The 26,458-nt window shown below is 37.6% G+C and overlaps 1 protein-coding gene across 6 annotated transcripts in view; it reads right to left on the bottom strand.

Annotated features, from left to right (window-relative positions):
• Window positions 1-686: 686 nt before the first annotated feature.
• daam1a (dishevelled associated activator of morphogenesis 1a) overlaps window positions 687-26,458 on the bottom strand; it is a 185,301-nt gene continuing 159,529 nt past the window's right edge. For all 6 annotated transcript variants that reach the window (XM_072568840.1, XM_072568846.1, XM_072568842.1 and 3 more), the window contains 9 exons: window positions 24,087-24,171; window positions 20,076-20,182; window positions 18,854-18,942; window positions 16,374-16,542; window positions 14,279-14,386; window positions 13,221-13,281; window positions 8,347-8,478; window positions 6,053-6,223; window positions 687-2,661 (listed from right to left, as the gene is read on the bottom strand). In XM_072568840.1, the coding sequence (XP_072424941.1) occupies window positions 2,458-2,661; window positions 6,053-6,223; window positions 8,347-8,478; window positions 13,221-13,281; window positions 14,279-14,386; window positions 16,374-16,542; window positions 18,854-18,942; window positions 20,076-20,182; window positions 24,087-24,171 (1,126 nt within the window). In that variant the 3' untranslated portion in view covers window positions 687-2,457. The remainder of the gene's footprint in view (window positions 2,662-6,052; window positions 6,224-8,346; window positions 8,479-13,220; window positions 13,282-14,278; window positions 14,387-16,373; window positions 16,543-18,853; window positions 18,943-20,075; window positions 20,183-24,086; window positions 24,172-26,458) is intronic.

The following is a 26,458-nucleotide window of genomic DNA, read 5'->3' as shown; positions in this document are numbered from 1 at the left end:
TGTAAACAACTTTAGGACATTGAGGATATGAATGCTGCTATATAGGTCTTTCCCACTTACTGTATTAGATGTAGTTATGTGCATTTGTGTGCACAAATATAATGATCCTACTTTTAAAAAAAGTGTATCAGGATTCAATTAAATATATAACAATATCTTTAACTTCACTTTACACACATACATGGATACTAGTTCCCAAAACCATTAATTCATTGAAGAACAGTTTTTGATAGAAGTTTGTAAGCAGTATTAAAATGCCCCAAGAGTGTCAGGTGAGTTACTGGAGAGAAACTTTTCAATAATTGAGGTCCGCTGGTCAACATTAGGTGACTGCACTGTGCAAAACCTCAAGATGACATTTTTTCTTGAGATTCTGATTTCAGTCTTCTGAAAAATTGAAATGCTTTTAAAATACAAAAAAGTAAATGTAATTTCTGTATACAAGATCGGTATCCCTAATACACTATTTCTTTACAGTTATAACATTACCTTCCATGTATTTTTAATCCACAGTTGAATAGAAATAATGAATATAGAGTGTATAGAAGCATGAAACTATGTTTGCGTTTTTAAAAAAATGCCATTTTCCATAAATGGCAACTGAAAAATATTTACTGTCTGGTGCACTTGGTAGAATTATTAACTTTTACAAATATTCACTGCCTTCTGATAGGATACACAAAATATTTGTGTCAACTACTTTTCTTTATTGCATTTTACCATTCGGAACTAACAAGTCAAAAAAGTACACGGCATTTGTGATTGATCATGTTATAATGACATCCCACTAAATTAACAACAAATGAGATCCTTTGTGTACATTCTTGTTTACAAATATTTTAACCATTTTTGGCATTTTTAAAAAAAGGTTGTCAAATAAACCCAAGAAAGCAGTGAGCTTCTACCGGAACCAGCACCAGTCTAAAATACTTTTTAATAGTGGCACAGGGAATTGCTTTCACATTTCCACTTTGAAAAGGAAAGCAAAATGGGCATTTTGAAGTCCATAAGGAAATACAGGGTGTACACTTACGTGGACACACATGTATACATTGACAAACACACACACGCGCGCGCGCAAACTCAGACCTAAGCTTTTATAGTGTTCTCACTCTTTACAGGACCAAATCAGAACACTTATTTCCCCTAGCCAATAGTTTAAACAGCACAGTGTTCACACAGTTTTAAAACAAAACATTAGATCCTGAATCACAAAACTTTACGAAAGCGAGCCCTATTCATAAACACAAACCTGTTTTCAGGCACTTTGGTTAAGGGATCAATTCACCACACAAGTGAATGGAAAGGCTCTTCCATTAGTTGCTACCAAATTAATGCCTTATGATTCGGCTACAAAATTTGAATAATTTGTTACAGTACTTGAATACTTATAATGTCTTGACACCTCTTCCCAAATATGTCCAAATATAAATAGGCTGTAGAGTTTGATTCTCCTGAAATTATTCACACTGTCCTTTTTACAATAACCATTTTCATTCTGCAATTGCGTTATAATTAGATACGAGGTTACTAAAGTCATTTTTTAATTCAAGTTTCAAGCGCAGTTTTTTTTCTTCCTTTAAACAAAATTCTTACTTTTCCCCACAATCCCCCAAACCAATATAGCTGACAAGAACCATTTCAATTATATTGTGTGCCTGGCTATGGTCCTGCTGTAGAGCTGCCAGCAGCAAGAAAAGAGGTTCAACATTACATTGCCCCTTCAGAGAACCCTCATTATCATCCCCATTAATTATGGAATGTTTTTATAAAAGCAAAGGAAATCTGGATATCACCAACATACTATAAACATATTCCCATGATCATACTCATTTTCAGTCAGAAAATAGTTGAGTAAACAATTTTAAAAATAAAAAAATTCCCAACTAAGAATTGTTTTTTAAAAAAAAATGATCAAGGGAAATTACTCAATTCCTTGGAACCAGGTCAAAAGCCACAGATGTTTGCAGGTCTTCAGCAATACACATTTCAATTGTTGCTTTTATGCTTCACTTATTTAAGTCTGCATGGTCTTTCCAGCATACTCCAGCTTCAGGTTCAAGTCCAAGTAATCATCAACTCCATAAATCTAATTGCGTCAGCACCATCTTTAATCCATTAGGTTGCTTAATCTTTCATTTAGTTTGGATGGAATGCTTATGCAGCAGAAAATTTGTGGAAGAGCATGTTTTTATGAAATCATGAAAACAAAGTTTTGCTCAGTGAATCCTAGAAATGTTCAAATGTTTTATGTGCTTCAGCACCACATAAACAAAGTTCTCTTTTATTAAGTGTGGTGCATGCAAAACCCAGCTACAAAGAGGGACAGGGCGTCCACTATGAAGAACAGCAGCCATTTATAGGGCCAATCGGCAGTATTATCAGTGTAATCACAACAGGACAGTAACACGCAAGCTGGCTGCTATACAGCCATGATTCTGCACTACAGGCAATGGCTTAATAGTTGAGCTTTGTAATTGGTCGCTCTCGACCACCATCTACTTGACTGATGACACGCTTGCGATTGCGCTTTAGCTTGAAATCTTTATCGAAGACTTCGCCTGAACGTAGGGCTGACACCAGGTCATCAAATTCTCCTCCCTCTTCACTGCCTTCTTTTGGCTTTTTTGCTTTGCGCTCTCTTTCACGTTGCTCCTTAAGCTAAAAGAAAAATAATTTGTAAAAACAAAATTGTTACAAATGAAGAAAAACAAAGGCTGTTTCATGCTTATACATTGATAACTCACTACCTTAATTTATACTTACCCCTCAAGAGGGACGTAATACCGAGACAATTTGTAAGATGTCTTTGTAAATAGTCATTATTTATCCTATTGTAGGGAAAATGTTATTGATGCAAATCACAATGACAAAATGAGCAACTAACACACATGTAAGAACCATGTCTATAACATTGTGGTACGAGGAAAATAAACTTACAAAATCAGTGTATGGTTCCAGAGAAAGACAACTGAACACGAGGGCATAGCTAGTGGAAGAAGGATCATGTCAACACTGGAATTGGGGAGCACAACCACTGAACTGACTTTCCAGGTCTTTCTGCATCCGCCAATAATCTATTTTGCTGACAGGTTCGTTTGTGAGCACATGCATGTGTGCGCGCATGCTTGTAGCATAGTATCACAATAATAGGAGGCGACCATTTGGCCCATCGAGCCCGTTCCACCCTTCATTAAGATCATGGCTGATCTATCATCTTAGCTCCTCGTACCTGCGTCATCACCATAACCCTTAATTCCCCTACCATGCAAAAACCCATCCAATAGTGTCTTGAATAAATTTAATGAAGCTGCGTCTACTGCTTCCTTGGGTAGACTATGCCACAGAATCACCACTGTCTGGGAAAAGCAGTTCCTCTTCATCTCAGCCTCAACTCCACTCCCCGAAAGTCTTGAAGCTATGTCCCTTAACCTTAGTCTTACCTACCAGCAGAAACAACTTGCCTCTCTCTATCTTATCCCTTTCATAATTTTATATGTGCAAGGGAGAGTTTATAAAGAGATTAGAGTTTTAGTTAGTAGCATTATATGCAGATGGTTTATATCAGTTTTCCTGTAGCTGTCAAATTATTTCACAATAAATTCTTGTTCAGTACAGAAACCTGGTCAGTGCTTTTGATCAATATTGGTCTGCAAGTCAAGTAAATTGGGGTAGTCGTGTGCTCAATAAAATAACCAACATTTGCTACAACTTCACAAACAGCGGGGCTCAATTTACAGCACGCAATCCCAGTGGGTGTAATATAATCCATAGCTAATATCACAATTGAATAATTAATTTCATGTAAACATCCAGGAATCAAAATGACTCCCAGCTACAAAATTCACTTGTCCAACACCGAGCCTTCTTTGTTCCATTAAATAAAGATGAGTTTCACATCAGAGCTATACATTCTGAACTCAAAAATCTGCACTGCAAATGTCTGGCTGTAAAGCAACAAATGGAGCTTGCTTCATTATTTTTAAATGACTTTTTCCACAATTATGCTGCCACTAACAGGAGTGCAATTAATAAACACCTTGGGAAAGGATAGAAGAGAAGCTTGGAAAGTCTTTTGCAAATACCACAGATGTTAGTTAAATTGTCAATTTTAAAGTCAGAGATGAATAGATTATTGCTATCAGAAAGCATTAAGAAGTACGAGATAAAGGCAATGATGTGAAGTTAGGTCACAGATCAGCAATGAACTCAATAAATGGTAGAACAGGCTCAAAGGGCTAAATCCACCACTCCAATGCCTATGAATGTATTGTACCTGCTGTCAGTAAGTGCCCTCATACAAATATTCTAACCAACATTTTAGAAAAGCAAGTTTCAACTGGAAGGAGCATTTCTTGCACATCTATTCAACCAATCCTGGTTGAGAAAGCCTGATGTACCAAATGACCTAACCAGCTCCTATTTCTAGTAATCTTATGAATATTACACAGCAAATGATTTTTTTAAATGAAGTAATTTATGTACAAGGGAGATGCCACAGCAAACAAAAAAAATTAATATATAAAACTGGTAATGAGTAACAGTAAGAAACAAGAAATAGACACACAGGAAGAAGAATCAATAAAGAGAATGAAGGGTTATGGAGAAGGCAGGAAGGTGAAGTGGAGGATTATCACACCAGCTGTGATCTCATTGAATGGCAGAGTAGACTTGATGGGCTGAATGGCCTACTTCTGCTCCTACATCTTATGGACTCATCACCAAGAGAGTTGCTGTGCTCTGATAGTACAAACAATCTTTTGGACTTAAATATCTGGTATATTCTAACCTAAAGCTTCATATTTCATGAACAATAAGATAGGAAAGAACAAAGCTCTATGCCTAGTCTCTATGACAGGACTATTTTCAAAGCACTGAAGTCTGATAACTATCAATTTAACAGTACTGTTTGAAATAGTATTGTGGAACCTTCTTGAAGAAAATTTCAGAAGTCTAAAAACCAATATTTATCATTTAGTCCACATCTTACAAACAGAATTTGGTCATAACTATACTGTTTGTGAGCTTAAGTTTGTTTCCGATATTCCTACACTGGCTTTAAAGTATTTTGCAGAATCCTAAGTGTTATGAAGGTGTAGAGGTTTACTGTACCTTTAAGAGAGTTGAAATGCTAGCAAGGACTGACAAAGCACAGAGTCCTAAACATGGTAACAATGTAACACTTGGTTGAAACAAATAGCAGCATCTGGGCTGCCATGAATCAAAAACAAATTCAAATTTGGCCAGTTTAAATTATGCCCCAAGATACCAAAATCCAATCAAATTTGAATTTAGTATTTTGATACTATTAAAACCCAATGAAACAATCCAATGTTTTGGGGTATAAAACTGGACATTTTGAACAGTTGGGGGAGAACTATCAAAGATCAACAAATGTAGACTGCAAGCTGATAAGCTCTGAAAGGTAACTGTCTGTGAGGAGTTTGTGCAGCAGAACAGAGGCCAACCTGGAGAGAGAATCGGCAGAGGAGACTGATTTTAAAATATCGTTTTTCTTTTGTAAATCTTAATCGGGAATTTTTAATCAGACTAGTATTGTAGAGTGGGAGGTAGAAGATAGGTTTAAGAGAAAGGAGTTGTAAATAATTGTTTGTTTTAATGTCCTTTGTTGGACTTAAAGAATAAAGTAGTTAATTTTTACTTTAGTGACTTCTGGGATAGTTCTTTGCCTCTCAAATTTTAACAGGTCACAGCATGAGGTGAATCTTGTCTGCGTGGCTGGTTTAAATTAGAATAGGGGTTCATCCTGTGTTATAACAGTAAATTATCAAAGGCAATATAACAGTGTATGACTATGATAGAGGATATTAGAGGTCAAGCATAATGGACTATCTAAGTCAATTCAAATAGTTTATACAAATACAGACATGACACTTCAAGTAACACATTTACTGGTGCTACTTTTTTTTCCAGATATGAAAACAAAATTCCAATTGTCCAGAAAATGTCATATCAATTGAGAATTTGTTACAAGAAAATGTAAAACAACAACAAAAGTGCCTGTGGCTATGAGAAATACATTTCATCGAACCTGTGCCTCCATTTTTGCCCTTCGTTCTTCCTCCTCCTTTCTCCTCCTCATGTTCTCATTTTCCTGTTTGGCCTCTGCAAAAGCTTGGAGGAACTGATCAAAAATTCCAAAGAATTCATCAGGCTGTATTTTGCCACTTTCTTCTCCAAAGTGCTTTACAGCTTTATTAAACTGGGAGGAACACAATGACGGGTCAGGAAAACAGAAATTTACAGAGAGATCAATATGTAAATACAAATCACATTTATGATACTGAAAACATTGCTTTTCAATGGCTAAAACTGGTTAAGCAATATAGTACATGTTTATTGCATGTTCAGAAAATTCAACAGATGACGGAAAAAAAATAAAGTCTTTATATTATTCACATGGAGTTTTGCTTAAAATAGGCAAGCTACAGTCTGATGTAAATTTTAAGAAGTCCCAGTTGCCAACACAGGATGTGACTATTTTTGATCAAGACACTTAAAACAAAACAATTGGATAAATCGTACATGTTATGGAACAGTAGTCATCGTTCCTTCAGACTAATGTTTAACAATCATTTTTGATACATTGAAAATTCTTTCATTTTCATTCCTAATGTGGGTTAATAATCCTTCTTCACACCAGGAGCAAATGACATTCAATGCTACTGACTTTTTGTTCAAGGATGTGTTTCCACGTTTCTACCTTTCCTGGGAATTGCCCCATAATGCATAATCCCTTGCTGGAGACCATAAATCATGACAGAAATCTGCAGCCCATTTCAGTATCTGGTGTCACTTTGTCTCCCAAATCCAAAACTAATACATTTCATGTCCATTTTCGATTGTACTTTTCCAGCAAAGCTCTAGTTATACCGGAGTCTAATATTAGGCAACAGTTGCACATCACGTATAGAATTACTACAATAGAATTTGCACATTAAAGACATGCAATCTTGTTAGGTTAGTTTTTTTCCTTCCAGATTTTTGACGGCCCCTACCCCTCATCACTCAATCTTGTGTTTAACCTCATCCCTGGTCTTCATTTAATTAATTCTAGTAAATGCAGCAGTAAAAAAAAGAGCAGTACACATCGTAGTGCTCAGAATTTCATTTTAGATCATAAAACTTTACAAAACATTTTATTAGTAAAACATTAATTTATGAAGTTGCTTTGATGTAGTTATTCCCCTCTTATCATACAGTTTCACTATTAGTACCATCTGTATACTTTTCTTTATAGTCCTGAGGCAAACATATTCATTTTATTAAACACAGGAACCAGGCATGTAGCTCAGCATTCAAATAAAGGATGTGTAACCACAGAAAGTCTCAAGAACATCAGGTGGTCAAAAATATAGTCATTACTGAGCTAATTTCTACATGGCCAATGTTAGGCACACTTGTGTTCAGATAATAATGATAACAGGACCCCAAATTGAAGGGCAGAAGATTTTCACTTCCGAAAGTAAGGTTTTCATGCAAACAGACAGTTCAGATTTACAAAGGGTACAGCACAACTAAATATTTAAAATAAAACACAAAAACATATTATTGTCATTGAATTATAATGACAGTAAACAGCGTGTTTTGCAGCAGAGACCAAAAATATGCTATTTGTCAACTGGAATTAAAGTGCTATGCTCAGGGCTCAAGCAGTTAAATGTTATCATTTTGAATTAGTTCTGTTTTCATTAAGGTTTATTCATTTAATAAGTCATTTTTCAACTTGAGCTATAAGCATTTGTTTTGCAGTTTCAGCATGGCCACAGAATCTTATTCTGATGTATCCAATTGTTCTCCAGAGTAAGCACTACATTATTTACCCAGAAATAGCAATTTTAATTATTATAATGATATGAAAATTGCGAATGAATTATTCTATTTATACTGACTCTTTCAGCAAATATGTGGCTCTAGTTCTATAATTCTAAAACAAACTACCTGTAATGGTAACACAGTGTTGCCCCATTGAGGGCAGAATGACACCAGAGTGGAAGAAAGTACATCTGAAACCCTGCTTCATTTTTGGCAACCTCAGTCAGCCTTCATGTGGAGCTGAGTACTGAGCAGTTTATTCCCAGTTAAGAAGCCACAAATCTTTCCCTTCAGTTGTGTCAGAACAGCATGATTAGTAACCCAAGAACAGGATGTTCAAAAATAGCAAGTCCGTGGCATGGACTGACTGAAAGGTGTAGGAAAAGAAAACCAGAAAAAGAGAGAGGGGGGTTCATGATTATAGGGAGGTCCAAGTGTCAGTAAACTTAAAATGTATTGGGTTAAAAGGGGTACAAATGCAAAGAAAAGTAAAAACTGCATATTATTTACCAGATCTTTAGCTTCCGACAGCAGATCTTCCACATCAGAGAAGCTGAAGCTTGCAACAGTGATAAACTGACTCACCACAGAGACAAACTTGTCACCAGACTGTGCAGGTTGTGATTTTTGGTATTCCAGCTCCTACAAAAACAAAATGCAGTGATCCACTTTTCTAATAATCACTTAAGCATTTTTGCCATCTTAACAGTTTGCAACACAGTGATTATAAAACTCTTCCAAAGGTGATATCCAGGGCAGAGGAGTTTTGTTGGGGGGTATGGAGGGGACTGAAAGATTCAGGTGGATTTGGTAGAAGTGACCTGTACAAGGAGGATGATTGCACCTGAAATCGGAAGGGGACTAATATACTGGCAGGGAGATTTGCTCGAGCTGCTTGGGAGGATTTAAACTAGTAAAGGTGGAGAGGGGGGACCCAGTGAGATAGTGAGAAAAGAGATCAATCTGAGATTGGTAGAGTTGAGAGAAGAAATGATCCAAAAAGTCAGGGCAGGCAGGGACAAAGCAGAGAACAAGGCAGGACTGATAAATTAAACTGCATTTATTTCAATGCAAGGGGCCTAACAGGGAAGGCAGATGAACTCAGGGCATGGTTAGGAACATAGGACCGGGTTTTCATAGCAATTACAGAAACATGGCTCAGGGATGGGCAGGACTGGCAGCTTAATGTTCCAGGATTCAAATGCTATAGGAAGGACAGAAAGGGAGACAAGAGAGGAGAGTGCGGCATTTTTGATAAAGGATAGCATTACAGCTGTACTGAGGAGTATATTCCCAAAATACATCCAGGGAAGTTATTTGAGTGGACTGAGAAATAAGAAAGGGATGATCACATTATTGGGATTGTATTACAGACCCCCTAATAGTCAGAGGGAAATTGAGAAACAAATTTTGTAATGAGATTTCAGTTATCTGTAAGAATAATAGGGTGGTTATGATAGGGGATTTTAACTTTCCAAACATAGTCTGGGACTGCCATAGTGTTAAGAGTTTAGATGGAGAGGAATTTCTTAAGTGTGTACAAGAACATTTTCTGATTCAGTATGTAGATGTACCTACTGGAGAAGGTGCAAAACCTGACCTACTCTTGGGAAATAAGGCAGGGAAGGTGACCAAGGTGTCAGTGGGGGAACATTCTGGGGCCAGCAACCATAATTCTATTAGTTTTAAATAGTGATGGAAAAGGATAAACCAGATCTAAAAGTTGAAGTTCTAAATTGGAGAAAGACCAATTTTGATGGTAGCGAGCAAGAACTTTCAAAAGCTGATTGGGGGCAGATGTTCACAGGTAAAGAGATGGATGGAAAATGGGAAGCCTTCAGAAATGAGAATCCAGAGTCAGTAATTTCCAGTTAGGATGAAAGGAAAGGCTGATAGATATAGGGAATGCTGGATGACTAAAGAAATTGAGGGTTTGGTTCAGAAAAAGAAGGAAGCATATGTCAGGGATAGAAGGCTAGATCGAGTGAATCCTTAGAGTATGAAGGCAAGAGTATACTTGAGGGAAATCAGGAGGGCAAAAAGGGGACATGAGATAGCTTTGGCAAATAGAGTTAAGGAAAATCCAAAGGGTCTTTACAAATACATTAAGGACTAAAGGTTAACTAGGGTGAGAATAAGATCAGAAAGGTGGCCTTTGTGTGGAGCCGCAGGAGATGGGTGAGACACTATGAGTATTTTGCATCAGTGTTTACTGTGGAAAAGGACATGAAAGATATGGAAAGTAGGGAAATAGATGGCGACATCTTGAAAAATGTCCATATTACAGAGAAGGAAGTGCTAGATGTCTTGAAAGGCGTAAACGTGGATAAATCCCTAGGTATACCCTAGAATTCTGTGGGAAGCTAGGGAAGTGATTGCTGGGCCCCTTGCTCAGATATTTGTACCATCAATAGTCACAGGAGAGGGGCCAGAAGACTGGAGGATGGCAAACGTGGTATCACTATTTAAGAAAGGTAGTAAGGACAAGCCAGGGAACTACAGACCAATGAGCCTGACGTCGGTGATGGGCAAGTTGGAGGGAATCCTGAGGGACAGGATTAATTGGGAAAGGCAAGGGCTGATTAGGGATAGGCAACATGGCTTTGTGTGGGAGAAATCATGTCTCACAAACTTGATTGAGTTTTTTGAAGTAAAAAAAAGGATTGGGCAGAGCAGAAGATGTGATCTATACGGACTTCAGTAAGGCATTCGACAAGATTCCCCATGGGAAATCAGTTAGCAAGGTTAGATCTCATGGAATATTGGGAGAACAAGCAATTTGGATACAGAACTGGCTCAAAAGGTAGAAGATAGAGGGTGGTGGTGGAGGGCCTGTGACCAGTGGAGTGCCACAAGGATCGGTGCTGGGTTCACTACTTTTCATCATTAATATGAATGATTTGGATGTCAGCATAAGAGGTATAGTTAGTAAGTTTGCAGATGAACCAAAATTGGAGGTGTAGTGGACAGCGAAGGTTACCTCTGATTAAAACAGGATCTTGATCAGATGGGCCAATGGGCTGAGGAGTATCAGATGAAGTTTAACTTAGATAAATGTGAGGTGCTGCATTTTAGAAAAGCAAATTAGAGCAGGACTTATACACTGAATGGTAAAGTCTTAGGAAGAGTTGCTGAACAAAGACCTTGGAGTGCAGGTTCATAACTCCTTGGAAATAGAGTCACATATGATAGTGAAGGTGACGTTTCGTATGCTTTTCTTTATTGGTCAAGAGTATTGAGTACAGGAGTTGGGAGGTCATGTTGAGGTTGTAAAGGACATTGGTTAGGTACTTTTAGAATAGAATACAATTCCGGTCTCCTTCTGAACAGATGGATGTCGTGGAACCCAAGAAGGTTCAGAGAAGATTTACAAGGACTTTGCCAGGGTTGGAGGATTTGAGCTATAGGGAGAGGCTGAATGGGCTGGGGCTGTTTTCCTTGGAGCTTTGGGAGGCTGGGGAGTGACCTTATAGTGGTTTATAAAATCATGAGGGGCATGGATCAGGTAAATAGTTTCCCTGGGGTGGGGGAGTCCAGAATTAGAGGGCAGAGGTTTAGGTTGGGGGGGGGGGGGGGGGGAAGAAAGATATAAGAGAGGCCTGAGGGCCAACTTTTTCATGCAGAGGGTGATGCGTGTGCAGAATGAGCTGCCAGAGGATGGGGTGGAGGCTAGTATAATTACAACATTCAAGAGGCACATGGATGGGTATATGAACAGGAAGAGTTTGGACAGATATGGGCCGGATGCTGGCAGGTGGGACTAGATTGGGTTGGGATATCTGGTCAGTATGGACAAGTTGAACCAAAGGGTCTATTTCTGTGTTGTGCATTTCTATGAGTTTAAGAGGTGAGTGAGTAGATTCACTGGCAACAGCAAGTTTTTGCCTGCTCTTTCTAGCTTGAGGAGTGAAGCAGTTTTATCAAAATGATTACATGGGTACCTTCCCACACGCACTCTCCCCCACCCACTTCTTTTAAAACACATCTAACAGCACGTTTTGATGGTAGCACATTGTAAATTAGGAACTTTTAACAAATTAGTACTGCCTCCATTTTCATTTAAGTGTGATTACCATATAGACTTGCACTTAAAAAAAAAAAGGACTTTCCTCGCCCAGACACCTGTTGCTTTCTGTTTGCGTTCTCCCTTCCATGAGCAAGGGCTTGGCAGAGGAGCTGGAGTGAGAGGGAGTGGGGTGTGTGGCATGGCAGGAAGTTGTGAACAGGAGATTCAGACAAAGGAAGCAGTGAGCAGGAGAGGCAGCAGGGTGCAGGGAGAGACAAGTAAAAAAGTAATTAAGAGTCCCAGTAAATGGATTTATGAACCAGCTGGACTCAAGACAGCGAATTACAGGACAGGAATATGATTCACCCTTATTATATTTTTGTTAGTACAATTGTTTTAAGAATACATTAAGAGTGAGAAACAAGAGATCAGTGTCATTGACAATTTTCAAAATCTTTGCTAAAACTTGCATAATAAACACAGCACAAAATATTTCCTATTTACCAGTTTCTGAGAGGTACTCTCCCACCCTCCTTCAAAGCATGAAGAAAGAATGATCATAGCAAAGCTCATTACTAAAACGTCTCCTACCTGAACATGTGCTAATTTCCACTTTTGCAGAGACAATTTTCAACATAATTGACATTGACCTTATTTTAGTAACTTGAAAGTCAAAAATCCTTTTCCAAATACCACGACTAAATGCAAATTGTAATGGTTCACTTTTTGGATCTCAAGTTATATTCAGATTCCTTTGTCACAATACCTACTAGATTCACTAAAATAGCAATGATTTAATAATTTGCAAATGCTAAGTAATTCTAACGTCTCTCAACACAATCAGATGGTTTATCATATTAGAATTCATTATATTTTAAAAGATAGTTCAAGAAAACAAAGAAGGATAAACCACTCCTAAAAATAATCCTACTAGGTTTTCCTGTGCATCTGGCTTCCTACCTTTTAAATGCCTGTACAATAGAATTATACAGGAAAGCTAAATTTAAAACAAAAAAAATCACAGTTGGCCAGTGTGTGTTCTGTAACTGAAAGGTGAATCTAAGACGCCTGGTTACCTTGAAGTCTTAGAACAACTATTGCACTAATATTTCTTACAAGGGTTGAGTTAACTAACAAACTCAAAATGTACATTTAACAGAAAAATCAAGCTGCTCTGGTACAAATAAAAGTACACAATACAGGAAGGAATAGGCACATTTGTAGAGTCGTGAGGAAGGAAGTATGTCTGATGTTAAGGGAAATGGCATAACACAAATGACCATCACAACTTTCCACCCCGATTTCCTTTGAATATATAATAGAGAAAACAATCCAACAATGAACAAAAGGAGGAAAAAAATGTATTGAGAATACTTACATTCTCAACAGCCTTCAGACCATTTCTGAGACTACTGAATTCTTTTTCCAGCTCAATCAAACTACAAAAAAAAACCCACATCTCTGATCAATGAATATATTTTAGAGAACATCGTCTCAATAATTAAAACTAAATCCCATTTTAAGTTAAAAACAAATGCCCGCTTCCCAAGTTTAGTGAGTATTATTTTGTCAGTCAGTTTTGGAATGGAAATCAGCTTTAAAACAGTGAAGAACTCACAATGCTTCAGCAATCCAATCATTTGAGTTGTAGTTTCATTCATCATTTATGAAGTTAGGCAAAGTTAATTGCCCTAAGACACATGCATTGATTCTTTATGTTAACCCCACTCCACATTACTCCATCGGTGTTATCAAAGTCATAGCCTCTCCCAGCTAGAAAGATGATGGCAGGTGCACAAAGACATCACCATCTAATAGTTTCCCTCCAAGCTGTGAATCATCCTAAAATGGGTCAAAATGTTGAGCGCTACAGATCCCACCGCCACTGAAGCACCTTCATGTGGACAGCAGTACTTCAAGGCAGCAGCTTATCATTACATTCTCAAGGGAAACTAGAGATAGGCAATAGATGGTAATTATGTCAGTGGTGACCATACCCCCAAGAAAGAGGCACATTGTCATAACAAAGTCAAAAATACAGAAAAGCAGGCAATGTGTTTTCACTAATATAAATGAGAGACTTTAACATTTCAGATGAATATTATCTGAGATGACACTGTAGAATGAAAATAATGTCATTCGCAACATAGATCTTTTAAGCAACAAGAAAGAAAGAATAACAGAGCAAAACTGATGCTGTGCTGTCACTAGCACTTCAAGGGCACAATTTGTCATTATATTAACAGCTTTATACATGAAGGAGAAAAATACCACCTATAATTCAGTGTTGCACAAATACCCATTCCCTAAACTTAACAAATACACGATGGCTCAACCATTACTGAATTTTGTTAAGTATTTTGTTTTTACGAAAAATAGGTATTAAATAGAGATCTCTAACCATGCAGCCACACATCTCAGAAAAAAAAAACTTACTTTACTTTGGCTGCATCAGGAATGCTCTGCAAGTCATCATGTATGTTCACCACCTTTGGGTATTTCTTCTCCAAAATTGTAATCAAATAGTGCAAAAGGGTAATGCTCCTTTGAAAAGAATAACAATGTTAATTATTTTAAGCATTCAAAACCACAAAAGCAGAAAAAAAAATCTACAGAATCAAAGAGAGACTCTTACAAACTATTTGGAATCTGCAGTCACAAATGGCTAAAATTCTTTCTAATTCTTCTCAATTTGGATGAAGTAAATTGTTAAAATTGTTTCAAACACAACTAATTCCTCTGCTGTATTTACTAATGAGCAAGTGTTTCAAACAAATGGGGTACTTCCTTCTGGTGTAATTTGAAGCTAAATCATTTTCCTTTGACTTCTGGAGAATATTTGATAAGGTTCCTCAAAGACAATGGCAGAAAATAAAAACTTTGGTGTAGGAGGTAGCATATTGGCATGGATACAAAAGTGATTGGCTGAAGTAGATATAAATGGTCTTTTCAAGTTGGCAAGATACAACTTGTGGCATGTCACAGGGAATAATGCTGCAATGTCAACTTCTTACAATTTATACAAATTATTTCAGATGATGGAAAAAAAATGGTTAGCAAATTTGCCTACTGAACAAAGATAGATAGTCAGAGTAATACAGTATGGAAACAGGCCCTTCTGCCCCAAACTGGTCCATGCTGCCCACACAGCTAGTTCCAACTGCCCATATTTGGTCCATATCCCTCTGAACCCTTGCCAGCCACGTACCTATCCAAATGTCTTTTTAAATGTTGCTATTGTATCTGCCTCAACCACTTTCTCTGGCAGCCCATTGTATATATGCACCACTGTGTGAAGTTGTTGTCCCTCAGGTCCTTCTTAAATCTTTCCTCTCTCACCTTAAACCTATGCCCTCTAGTTTTCAATTCCCCAATATGAAGCAAAATAAGCTGCAGAGGACACAAGGTTAAGTCGGTGGACAACCATGTGGCAAATGGATATAATATGGGAAAATGTGAAACTGCCCATTTTGGCAGGGAGAATAAAAGAAGCATATTATCTAAATGGTGAGAGTTTGCAGAACTGAGATGTGGAGGGATCGGATGTCCTCATTCATGAATCATAAAGTGTTAGTATACAACTCCAGCAAATAAATAAGAAAGCAAACAGAATGTTATCATTCGTCAAAAATAGTTTAATTAAAAAAAGGAGGGAGCTTGCACTTCAGTTAAAGGTGAGTCTACATCCGAAGTATTGGTCACCTTATTTAAGGAAAGATGCAAATGTATTAGAGGCAGTGTAGGGGACGTTACCTGACTAAAATGGGAAGGTTGTGAGTAGAGTCTTAATGGGCCAAATCACATAATTCTGCTCCTATATCTTATGGAAATTTGGCCAGGCTAGGCTTACTCTTCTAAACTCCAGAGAATGTAAGAGGTGACTTGATAGGGTAGATGCGGAGAGGATGTTTCAGATTTTGAAAAATGTTTTCCCTTAGGAAGATGAGTGTTTGGAATTCTCTTCCTAAAAATCTGGTAGAAGCAGAGTACTTGAATATTGCTAAGCCAGAGGTAGATAAGATTCTTGTTAGCAAGGGGTTGGCAGGAATGAGAATTTGAGTTTACAATCAGATCTGGCATGATCAATCCATAGCACCCATTTGAAAATGGTCCCACAAGCTAAAAGTCTTGGGTTCAAGCTCCAAAGCAGCAATTGCCACTGTGAAACTCAGTTATAGCAGCAGATTTCTGCATCAACAGATTGACCTCTCCTAGAACTCCTATACCACTCTTGCTCTCATCACAACACCCTGCACCCCCTCTCCTCGTTCTTTCAGGTCTCTCAGAGGGAGAGATAGTTTTCAAGTCTTGAAAAAAGGGGCACAGCAGGGAGTGTGTTTGGAAAGCGTTGCTTGAAGGCTATTTTTAATCCACTTTTATTGCAGCTTCTGTAGCCAACAAGTGTAACACAACATGTCAACATATATTTTAATCTATCTGGATAATGTAATGGAGCACAATCTATCTCGAAATTTGTCAAAGCAGCAACGAACAATCTGGTTTTGAATGAGCAATGTGACTGGTGTCTTACTTCTCAATACTAGACTTTGTGTCTGCGATTTTGTTGAGACTAGAGAGTTTAAAGCCATAAGCATTGCCTCTTTGCCCCTTGTTCATGTAATTGCCAAAAGCTAAAACCACCTCCAGCAGCTCTTTCAGATTTTTGCTTCGTAGAACTTCCTTGGAACTCAAAAGGAGAGCTGAAAAATAATAAACAGAAGTGATTTTACTGAAACTAAGCACGATAGTTTATCATGCCACAAAATATTTAAAAGGAAGTGATCTAAAAACTTAAAGCTATAAAATTCAGAAGCAACTCAAAGCATGTTCCAATACTACCTTAAAAACTCAAGATCATGTTTCAAGCATCAATCAGCAAAATGATGCTTATGGTTTTGCTAAAATAAAATATTACATCGACTACAGACTGCATGAAAATAGACAGCAACAGGACTTGCTATAAAGGAGAATACTTTCCAATTTTAATTACAAATGCTATTCAATATGCTTCACAATAACTACATTAAATATTGATTGAAGAATACACAATCAAAAATGTTATCCAGCAGAACTTGAAAAATGGTATCTGTACTCGAGGAAAGATTGGCATCCTTGAATAAGTTGGCCCAAATAATTTTGTAACATTATTAATCAATTGCTAATAATTGAATCTGCATGTGATTGCTATATAAAGGTAATGGTTCTGAAAGAGTTGAAGCTGCATTAGCTCTACCTTAACTTACATCACATTGATGACAGTCTCTGGATGGAGAAACCATCTTTCAGGAGGTTTCTAATAGAGACAGACGTGACTAACCTGGCTCCGGGTAGTTTGCAATTATACCTAACTAGTTCATGTTACTGGTGTCCATTGTTAATAGCATTACCCAATAAATTATACTTCATTATGTAAGGCAAGTGCTTAATAAGAATAAGGCTCTCTAGTGGTCTATCCTCGACTACTGATAATCAGGCAGGCTCTCAGTCAGCATAAGAAGCCAGAGTGAGTTCATTCCCAGGAGTGTGTCATAATATCTCCCTATTGGTTGATTAAAAGTATCTATCTTTAATTAGAATTTGTTATTGATAGTCTTGGAACTCTTGTGGTGCAGTTGCAGTGCCTCTACCTCTAAACCAGGAAGACTAGGTTGAAGTACATGTTTGGTTTCTATTGTATTAATGGCTTCAGTTTTAAGGAAGTAAGAAAGCACTGCTGTCAGATTCAGATTCAAAAAGGTGATTTCATTTGGTTGTGACATAGGCAAAACTTATGTGTGGTTTTAACGGCAAGGTGGTTACACTGCAAATCCATTTGTAATCAAAAAGAGTAAAAATACTAAATTACAGTGATCAGTTTAGCTTCCAACATGTGTAGATCCATGTTTAACACTGCATCAGTGATGCAGTGGAGGAAAAGGTTGATTTTCATTTTGTGCTGCTCAGGTGATTCACAGGAGAGTTTGATGTAACATGGGTAGGAAATTGAGTGATAAGATACAGTAACAAATCGTTTTCAGAATAGGGAAAGGTTTACAGGGAAGTACTGAGGGGTAGGTATTAGGGTTTCTGTCCTTTCTTGATGCACATGGCACAATATCACAATTTGTGGATTATATTTGAAGCATTGTAAATTGTACAGAGCTTCGTAGGACAGAGACAAGTTGTTGGAATGGGAGGACAAATGATAGTTTATAATTAATGAAGAGAAGTAATTTATTTTGATAGAAAGAAAGCAGAGAGAATACAAGCCAGAGTGCAATTCTACAGTGGGGGCAGGAGCAGAGATGAGAATGTGCAAGAGTATAAATCATGGAAGCTGGCAGGGCTGGTTCAGAGTGTAGTTGGAAGCACTGTCCACCTTCCCAGGCTGTATTAGAGGGAGAAATTGGATTATCTGAAAAGGGAAGAAAGTGAACATGAGAACACAAGAATTAGGAGCAGCAGTAGGCCGTCTGGCCCTTCAAGCCTGCTCTACCACTCAATAAGATCATAGCTAATCTTTTCGTGAACTCAGCTCCACTTACCCGCATTTTCACCAGATCCCTTAATTCCTTTATTTTTTTTTAAATTATCATCTACCTTAGCTTTAAAAGCGATTAAGGGCTATTAGAAAACGACAAAGACAATACTAGTCTAACGAAGGGCTTATGCCCGAAACATCGACTTTCCTGCTCCTCTGATGCTGCCCGACCTGTTGTGCTTTTCCAGTGCCATACTTTTCGACGAGGTTAAAAATACCTTGTAAGCCAGCACCGTGATTATGGACAAATGATCTCCTTCTATGCTGGAACAATTCCATAATTGTGAAATTATTTATTCTAAACCTATTGGAAATTTTTTTGCACATAGCTAAATATTTTGCAAAACAGGATAAGTGAAGTGACATTGAAGAAAATGAAGACTAATTTCTATTGGTTATTCTTAAGTAATGATGCTTATCTTATCTAGTTTGAATGTTAACAAGCCCAGAAATACTAAAGCAAGGAAAAATGATAAGAACAGAGGTTATACCTTCAACTTTGGGTTTAATTTCAGCCACTCTTTCAGCAAATTTTTTCTTGAAATAGAGGGATTGCAATCTTTGCTGGTAATGGGGAATTCTAGTAAAGATAAAAATAATCCATGTGAACATGAATGCAGTGTCAGATCGCCGGAATTCTGACTGAAAATTGCCATCATTAAGTAACTCAATCAGATCATTCCAATAGCAATGTAAATTTCTTTTCTAACAATGACATTTTAACATTAGGGTATGACATACTGAAACAATATATTTTAAGTTTGAGACCTACAAAAATGGTTTTGAATGCACACATACAAGTTAGTCTTAAACTGATCTGTTACTTCCACTTGGGTCTTTGGTGGTGAAATTCAATTTTGGCTGGGTCACCAGATAAACAGAGCAATCACTCATGATGCATCCAACCAAAATTCCCATTCTAGTGATTTCAACAGGAAGGAGAAGGGAAGTGGGGTGGGGAGGTCTTACAACTGCTGATCAATCTGTTGCTGCCCACTTCACACCACAACTGAAGCTGAATTTCATTCCTTTTTCTTTACCTCAATTCCTTAATTTAATTGAAAGGCAATGGAAGTCTCTAAACAATATCAAGTTATGGCATAGCATCGTATCTATAAGTCTTTCAGTCTAGCAAAAGTAAAGTTGCCACAGTCCTAGATGACCATTACAGAGGCATGACTGGTGTGGAGTTTAAGGCAGACAGTTATGGTGACCTCAGCCACTGATGGCACTACGCATGACAACACAGCCATATACTCAACTGAGCTAACTGACCATCTTTCAGTCGATAACATTACCAAATAAATTACGGTCAGTCAGTGTCCAAGCACAAAAATAAATTTGTTTCTGACAATAGTCAGTTTCAGGAAATCCAATGAAACTAAGTACCATTGTGCAATAGTAATTATTACTGCAAACATGTTATGGTTTATTAAAAAGAATATAATTATTTCAATACACCAACTCTTTGGTCAGACAGTGTATTTTCTTATGTTTTGTTTTATCCAAAAGAATTAACATTCAACCAGCCTACAAGTTCCACAAAAGTGCCCTGCAATTCATTTCTATAGCTAACCTTAATGAACACTTACCACTTGCAGAGAAGAACACGTACCCTAATACTGTAACAAACAAAATGCTGGCACAAAATCATTCCACCAATTTATTTTGTCAATAGATTTCTGCTTATTATCAGTGTTTTGACATTCATACCTGCTCATTTCATACAAGAACCTATCTGCTTTTGCCATGCGTTCAATTTCATGCTTGTGCTCCTCTAGCAGATCAACATCACTTTTCTCAGGGACAAATTTCAGCAGCTGAAAAGGAAATTCAAATTAATTTCTTTTAAAATTACATAAACAGGGTTTGTTCTCTGCACGCACATTGCACGTGTAATCTGAAGAATTTTAACATTGTTACTTTTTTTTTTAAACTGTTCATGCAATGTATTCCCAGTTGGAACAAAAACATTAGTAACAAATTAAAGCATTCTAACTAAAATAAATTTCTTCCAAATCTGGATCTAGATTATAGAAAAATAGCCCCAAGTCAAGTACCTTGCCATTTTTCATCTCCCCACAAAGGGAGCCACTGGCCCCTTTTAAGAAACTGCTCCACAACTGAAGGATCGTTTCTAACTATAGTGTTGTTAGATAGGACAGATCAATCCAGTGTGCCAACGTGGTTCTCAGATTCTATTCTTGAATTTTTTTTTAAACGTAACTAGGTTAATTATCTAAAATGCAATTATAAAAAATATTCTCTTCCACAGGGAAAGAATCCAAACTAAAACGATTAGGCAAGGATTGGGAGGTTAAAATCAACTAGGCAAAAGTAAGAATTGCAGATACTGGAGATTAGAGTCGGGAGTGTGGTGGTGGAAAAGCACAGAAGGTCAGGCAGCATCTGAGGAGTAGGAGAATCAATGTTTCGGGCAAAAGCCCTTCATCAGGATTGGGAGATATCTACCAATAATTGGGCAGCAGGTGGCTCAGAGATTAGTACGCTGCCTCACAGCGTCAGGAACCGGGATTTGATTCCAGCCTTGGACAACTATGCAGAGTTCGCCCATTCTCCCAGTTTCTGCATAGGTTTACCCTGGGTGCTCTGAATCATTTCCACAATCCAAAGATATGCAGATTAGGTGGATCGGCCACATTAAACTGTCCATATTGTCCAGGGATGTGCATGCTAAGTGGATTAGCCATAGTAAATGCAGGGTGACAGGGAATGAGATTTGGGTGGGACGCTATTCAAAAGGGTCGGTGCAGACTCAAATGGGCAAAATGGCCTCTGTCCACACTACAAGGATCTTATGATTTCAGAGGTCCCAGCCTTCAGAAAATTTCTATATCAGTTTAGACATATAAACCAACACACTTGCTGATATTAGGAACACTATTTCTCCAGCATCAGTTGATACATAGATACCTAGTTTGATTTGCCATATAATACCTTGATCTGAGTTTAATTATGTGTAATTCCTGATCATGTTCCAGGGAGAGTCTTAGTCAAAAATAAGATCACCTTAAGCTGTGAAACTTGGTCAAATATCCTACCATTATTCACTGTCCAAACTCATTTCAATCAGGTATCAGACCATAATCAATAACTACGCAAGTCTACTCTACAATCATTCAGATAAATAGAGCCAGAAGGAGTCACGCAAAAATAAGAAACATTTTTTTAGGGAAGCGGTGCAAAAACACTTTCAAAAGCACTATCTGAATTCGATCTGGAAACCAGAGCATAGCAAAATATTTCGAGCTCTCACATATGAATAGCTTATTACAACATTGGCAAAATGTGGTATAGTCAAGTTAACTAAGCAATATTCTATTTGTCTGAAATATTGACATTCAAAACTAACCAAACGTTTTACAACATCTTTTAAAAGATGTCTCAATTTAATTTTTTTTACTAAATTTGTAAAAGAAACAAGTAAAAAGGTTTGTGTTAATTAAAATATCCAATAAACCTCTTTCCCAAAATGGTGCATTCCCTCTTGAATTCAATGTTGTAATAATCCTTTGGCACCCTCCACAAATTTTTGCTTTCCTATGGATTCAGGCAATTTAATCTTGACGTGAACTTCACGATAAAAATATCAATAAAATTTCAAGTTTTATAATACAAATATCTTACAAGAGAGTAGAGTACTTGAAGTAGTTGTGAAATAGTATTTTCCGCTTTGTGTGACTTCTAATGGTTGGTAATGACTGATGCTCTTTAATGCTTTCCCTTCATCTTAAGGAAAAGGACCCTTGATCTGGACTATATTACAAAGATCCTAATTCATACTAGCTTGAAAGAACTACTGCTTTATTTGTTCGTATTTTAAACTGTAACCAGCTGTCTCCACTCAGTTGACTAATGGCAGTCAGATGTGGCAGCATGAAGCTGAATTGATGAAAGAGAAGTGATTAAGGTGCAAGGAGATTCCTATAAAAGTAATGAGCCAGCTTCTATCACCCTAAAGCAACATTATGTACGTCAAACATGTATACAAAAGCTGTCCATATTTTCAAATTGTAAACCACATGTAATTCAGAATCCATTATTTAAACCCTTTTACAAATCACTTAACTTTAAAGAGATCTTGTGTTTCAGATCAAAAAAATTAAATCCACAATTAAAAATCTTTTTTGAAATAGTGCCAAACTTAACAGAAGTATGGTATTTATTTTTAATAAAAATTTCAGGTGGATGTAAAAAATGTCTAAATAGACCCTGAATATGCACATATCTAAATAACCTGAGTTACTGGCAGTTTTATTGCCAATACTGCATTGGCTTATGTACCAAGAATAAAACAAATTTAGTCAGACTGCTAACCCAAAATCCAGTTTATATCAAGGGCTTCAACGTTGACAATATTACCTAGCACTTTTAGAATTCAACTGCATAACTCTCAGCTACCTTCTACTGCCTCAAGATTCACAATCAAATGAATTCCAACTAGGTTTGGAATATTATTAGTTAGCTGTCTCTGCAAAACCTTCCTTCTATTACATCCTCAGATGTTCTTCTCCTGATCGTGGGGACAAACTTTTATGTACAGGGAATCTTTGCTTTACTAATTTTTAGTCATTCCTGTCTCTCAACTGCCTCCATTTCCACTATGTAGTTAGCAGCAGCATCTTCCTTGATGAAAGCAACTGCAAAGTACTAATTCTTGTATCAAGCTATGCCCTCTAACACTACAGTACTACTGACCTAGCTTTCTTCTTCCATAACTGTAGTTTCCTGCCTCGTGGTTGACAGGACCTTCATCTACATCCGACCTGTCATCTACCCTCAAGACACAGGGGTGACTGTTAGTGAGAACAGGGGCAAGTGCTTTGAAGGTATTCTTGCCATTAAGACCCAGCAAGATTTCTTACCAGCTTGCCAATGCACCTTATTAGCTATCTAGAGTCAAATAGATGTGAAGCTGGCAAAGCACAGCAGGTCAGAATTATCCAAGGAGCAGGAAAGTCAAATGTTTCAGGCCGAAACCTTTCATCAGGACTGACAAGAGGTTTCAGCCCCAAATTGTCTGATCTGTTGTACCTTTCCAGCTTCACATGTATTGAATCTGGTTTCCAACTTCTGCAGTCCTTACTGTCTCCAAGTCACTTATTATCTATCTACTCTGGCTCTACATCATCCATCATGTTTAATTCTGTCCCTATTTTAAAACATTCCATTCCTGGAAAAAACCCACCACATAGCAGATATCCACCATATGACCAGCAAACCAGGGACCATGCCATTTTTAAAATATTGCTGTGCAGCTGGACCTGTTGTGGCACTCTAATGTTGCCGCTCACTGGCAACATAAATGGACAGCAACCAAAACGCCATAGTGTTCACAACTGGAATTGCTGATAATCCTTCACCCATACAACGTCATTCACATACCCAAAAGCAAATCAGTGTTTAACCAACAGATCCTGCACTCCACCTGTCCTCAGCTGCATCCCTTCTGGTCAAGATTCCTATTATGAAAGAGAAGTGGAGATACGGTATTCCCTTTCAGGAGAAGGATACTTATTTTTAAACTCTTTCCACTTGCAGGAATCTGTTCAAAGTGGCACAGGGAAGATTTCTCTTCCAACCTGATGTGTGGTGGCCATTCACTTCTAAAATATAATTTACCATGGAAATGATAATAGCCTCCCAGACACAGCCCCATCATGTATAACCATAGTACAAAATGCTTCAGAACCAACGTAGTACCTGTTCAAGCATGTCCTTGGGTAGATCCTCTTGTTCATCCATTGTTAAAATAGCACGTTTAATCTCCTCATTGGTCAGCTTTAACCTAAATAGATAAATAGATACATAAGTTGCATCACTATAACAGATCCACCATGTATCTGGAATAAAGAGATTCTCCATGCCAAACCTCCAACCATTAGCAATAGTTGGGCGATATCATAGCTACTTTACGGTTTCTTTTTCATATGGCAGTTACCAAAGTGTGCTCAGTAAATGCATAGCTGTTATTTGATTGAAACAGAGGTAGATGTTTGTACTTCAGCAAGTAGAACACCATGCCTTTAAATAAAAGCAAAGTACTGCAGATGCTGGAAATCTAACATTAAAACAGAAAACGATGGAGAACTTCAGCAGGTCTGGCAGCATCTGAGCAGTTCTAAAAAGTCACATCAACTAGAAACATTAACTTGGTTTTTCAAACGTTGCTAAATGCTGTCAAATCTGGAACTTAAATTCAGATCATTCCTTCATTGATGGTTTCATGTGTCATAATAATTGAGTTGAGAAGGTTTGGATCTCATTCCTCGTACTAAAATTTCAGGGGGAATTCTATACCAGCTGACAATATCACAAAGTCAAACCTGTCAAACAGGTATTCATAGATAGTTCCTTTGACCATATAATCTACTTCTTTTCTCTCTTTCACACCAGTATATAGTACATATATGTAGCAAAGTTACTTATCCCTAACTGGACCTTCGGTTCTTCTGGTTTGATACTGCGCTTTTGATATTGGTATAGCATTTCAGTGGCACAAAGTCAACACCAAAAGCACAGAGTGGCAGAGAGTTAAGGCTACCTAGATTCCCAATGGCAAGTATGAGCTTCAGCTAAAGCAACAAAAGCATAAAGTGTGAACCACTGAAATAAGCAATATTTAAAGTGGTGACCAATCGTTACATACAAGTTATAAATTTTAATCATGTAGTTTCATTTGTGCTCTGCTGCTGCCACAACATTCTTCTATCTTCTCCAACCACAGAAAAACAAAAATGTATTGAACTGAGTTAAATGGCAATAAGTAGAAAGAGCTCACAGACGTCTTTGACATTAAGATAATTTTTCTGTCGTATTCACTCCTTCCACTCGTCCACCATGCCAAGCCTTCTTTAAAGCCCCAATCTGCCCTAGCCTGAATTTATCTTTCTTGTTTCCTCTCCAGTCTTGTCTTTTGCCTTCATCTATCTTATTATATGTCCACAAGACACTGCTCCCTCCCCTCAACCTCATCTGACTAACTTGTTGACCAAACTTCCCCTCGTGGTCCCCATGTTAGATGATATTGTTAACAATATCGATTATCTTCGCATGCTGTCCTTTGTTCCTTTAAATCCGATGCTATCACTCCTCTTTCAAAAAAGAAAATTAATGGTCCCACTATCCTCGCAAATTACCATCCCATCACCAATCTCTCCTTCCTCTCCAAAATTCTGTAGATGCCTTCCAAATCAGTGCCATTTTTATTTGGCTCCTTCCATTCAGGTTTCCACCCTTACAACAGTTTGAAATGGCTCAAAGTCACAAATGACTGAGAGATTGGGACAAAATGTAAACTGGACTTCCTCGTCCTCCTGAGCCTGCCTTTGACCGTGCCACCCTCCACAGGAACACATGCAATAGCTGACCTTCTTACTCACAAACCAACACCACTGAGGTTTTCCCACCATATATCCTTGGTTCTCTCCATCATTGACCCATTTGTTTTCCTATGATGGCATTATTGAATTATGCAGCAGGAGTTTGGACATTGCTGATGTTATGACTGGACAAGTCCATTTCCAGACTGAAACCATTGTTTTGTTATGGTTTCAACAAGGTACTCTCACAGTGCAACTGAAGCATGCAATGTGGCAGATTTTGTTTCAACAATAAAACAAAAGTTTATTAAGCAAATGAAAATAACCAATCTATTGACTTATAGCACAAAGTTTTAAAATGCACAGTAAATAAGTGTAATCCCATTATTTGCAAAACATTTCTTTTGCAAAACAGGTTTCAAAACCAAGTTAACATTCCTAGTACAGGAGCTAACAGCAACCCTTGTACAGTACTCACACCACAATCCTTTCCTTTATAAGTACCTTGTCAGGTTTAAAGTAACTAACTTTGAAGGCAACCTCCAACAGTTTATTTTTAGAATTATCACAAACTTAAGATGAAACAAACAGCCTTCAACTCCTCTTCGGGTTTTATCTTAACAGTTCCAGCCTGGAACTGCCATTAAATGCAATCTTCTTTATAACATTCTCCACATTGAGAACTCGTGTATGCATCTCTAGGCAAGAACTTCACAGGACTTTTGGAAAACAACGTAAAACTGAAACAAAAAA

The sequence above is a fragment of the Chiloscyllium punctatum genome, chromosome 4, assembly GCF_047496795.1.
Source record: "Chiloscyllium punctatum isolate Juve2018m chromosome 4, sChiPun1.3, whole genome shotgun sequence".
NCBI lineage: Eukaryota > Metazoa > Chordata > Chondrichthyes > Orectolobiformes > Hemiscylliidae > Chiloscyllium > Chiloscyllium punctatum.
Note: the sequence above shows the minus strand (reverse complement) of the source record. Positions and strands in the feature narration are given on the sequence as shown.